We start from the raw sequence: 2,018 nt of genomic DNA on the forward strand, positions 1-2,018 counted from the left end.
CTCAGCGCGTTCAGGTAGCGGCTGAACAGCCGCAGGAACTGGCGGTCAGGGGCCGCGTACACGGTGGTGTCTGTGGGGGAAGGGGGCGAGGGGCGGCGGGGGCTCGTCTGGGGAGGCGCTAGCGTGTGGCAGGGGCTCCGGTTGGAGTGGTGCTTCCATGCAATCATGCTGCCTGGGCACAGCCAAGGTTGCGCGCTTTGCACGAAGGACGATATCAGGAAGCCCGCCAAGGAGGAAGGGCGACAAGGAGGAAGGGCGACATTGGGAGGGAGGGAGTCACAGCAGAGGGAGGCTCCCCGGACCCACTCAACACGACGCCGGGCGCCCGCCTCACCCGTGTTGTTGATGCTGTTGTCTCCTTGGTCCTGCGTCCCAAACTCGCCCACGATCAGCCCAATGTCGCGCAGCGGCTCCCCCTGGGGGCAACCGATCGGTGCCGCGACATGCGTGAGTCCCGGGTCAGGGTAATGGCCTGGGGTATCGCCCGACGTTGGCTGAACCGTTCTGGAAAGGGCAAGTGGCAAGCAATCTCATGGCACAGGCAGCGTGCCGTCTTGCCCAGCGTCAGCTGCCTGCTTAGCCGAAAGGGCAGCGCGCGCCCTCAGGCAGCTGTCTTGCACGACAAGCATCCATCCCGTCAAAACCCCGGCAGCGAGCCTCCGGATCTGCATCTCACAGAGGACGTGCGGTCCTGCCCCGTCGACTTCCAGCCCCACGACATGTCCCACTTCCAGGTGATCCGCGCCTCATCGGCTTCCAGCTCGGCCGGCTGGCCGGTGATGCTGCGCGGGTAGACGTGCGGCGACAGGACAACCTGCGAGAGGTTCATCCGAGAGGAGGGGAGGGCCAAAGTAAGACGGGCCAAATGGAGCGCGCTGCTCATTGCCAGGCCGGGGTGAAGTTTCGGCGGGACAATTGGCTGGCTGGCAGGTAGCAGGCTGCGGCTGGTCCGGCGCCGTTTGGCTGCGCAAAACGCCAGGGGCTCGCAGCCGGCGCGCCTCGTCGGGCGGAGGTACGCGTGCGTCGGTGCGTCCAGCCCTTTGCCGCTCTCCGCACCTGGTTTGGCAGCGCGGGCTTCGAGATGGTGAACGGCCCGAGGCGCTTGAAGTCGTCGTAGGCAAACATGCCGCTGGGATCGCTGATGCCGTAGCGCTGGATGGTGGGGCCGTTGGTGATGAAGCCCTCCCCCCAGATGATGCCTGGGGAGGGGCAAAGTGAGGACAGACGGACGGGTGGATGGAGGGGCCAGGGTGAGATGGAGGAGTGTACATGCATCTGTGCATTCATGCATTTGTCGCAACACGTGGGCGAGTGAAGGCAGGTGCGCGAGCACAGCCATTGAGAGGGAGGAGGCAGGGACAAAGGGCACCTACAGGCGCGGCGTTGTGTTGAGCACTCGCAGGCAGATTGAATTGCGGTGCACAATCAGCGGCATCAGCTGGGCACTGTGCCCCAACATCCAGCTCATCTGCCGCCTTTTGACACCTGAAAACAGCAGCTTTGCAACCGCCTCCCACAAGAAACGATACCTGCAGGGTACCCCGACTAGCCCCAACGCAGAGCCCAGCACTCGATCATATATACCCCCACCCCTCACCTGGGTAGTAGTTGGGCGCGCACTCCTTGTATTTGCCGCGCTGTATGTCCTGCCCCATGCCCTCGATCAGCACGGGCACGTCCGGGTCGACCGCGTGGATCCCGCTCGCCGCCGCCGCGTACAGCTCGACGCCAGGCAGGCACGTCGGCGCCGACTCGTTTGTCAGCTTGCAGCTGCGGTCCCACAGGCAGCCCCAGCGGCTCGGCTCGTTCGCCAGGTCAGCGAGGACCCGGCCTTTGATGAGCTTGTAGTTTGGCAGGTCGGCGAGCGTGCGCCAGAGGTTCTGCCAGTTGCGCGTGAAGAGCTTCGGGGAGGCGACGTTGGGCTCTGGGTCGCGGGTGCTGTCAAAGGCGAGGATCACGTAAAAGCCCTGGGAGACGAAGTACTGCACCTGCCACAGGAACCTGTGGGGGTGGGGGGC

General features: G+C 64.9%; 1 protein-coding gene across 1 annotated transcript in view; it reads right to left on the minus strand.

Annotated features, from left to right (window-relative positions):
• Positions 1–10: 10 nt before the first annotated feature.
• MNEG_13208 (hypothetical protein) overlaps positions 11–2,018 on the minus strand; it is a gene marked incomplete at both ends in the record, with an annotated part of 3,105 nt that continues 1,097 nt past the window's right edge. Inside the window, 5 exons of the mRNA XM_014038321.1 lie at positions 11–21; positions 335–416; positions 677–814; positions 1,057–1,199; positions 1,598–2,001. Coding sequence (XP_013893775.1) covers positions 11–21; positions 335–416; positions 677–814; positions 1,057–1,199; positions 1,598–2,001 — 778 coding nt within the window. The remainder of the gene's footprint in view (positions 22–334; positions 417–676; positions 815–1,056; positions 1,200–1,597; positions 2,002–2,018) is intronic.

The sequence above is a fragment of the Monoraphidium neglectum genome (assembly GCF_000611645.1).
Source record: "Monoraphidium neglectum strain SAG 48.87 unplaced genomic scaffold scaffold03690, whole genome shotgun sequence".
NCBI lineage: Eukaryota > Viridiplantae > Chlorophyta > Chlorophyceae > Sphaeropleales > Selenastraceae > Monoraphidium > Monoraphidium neglectum.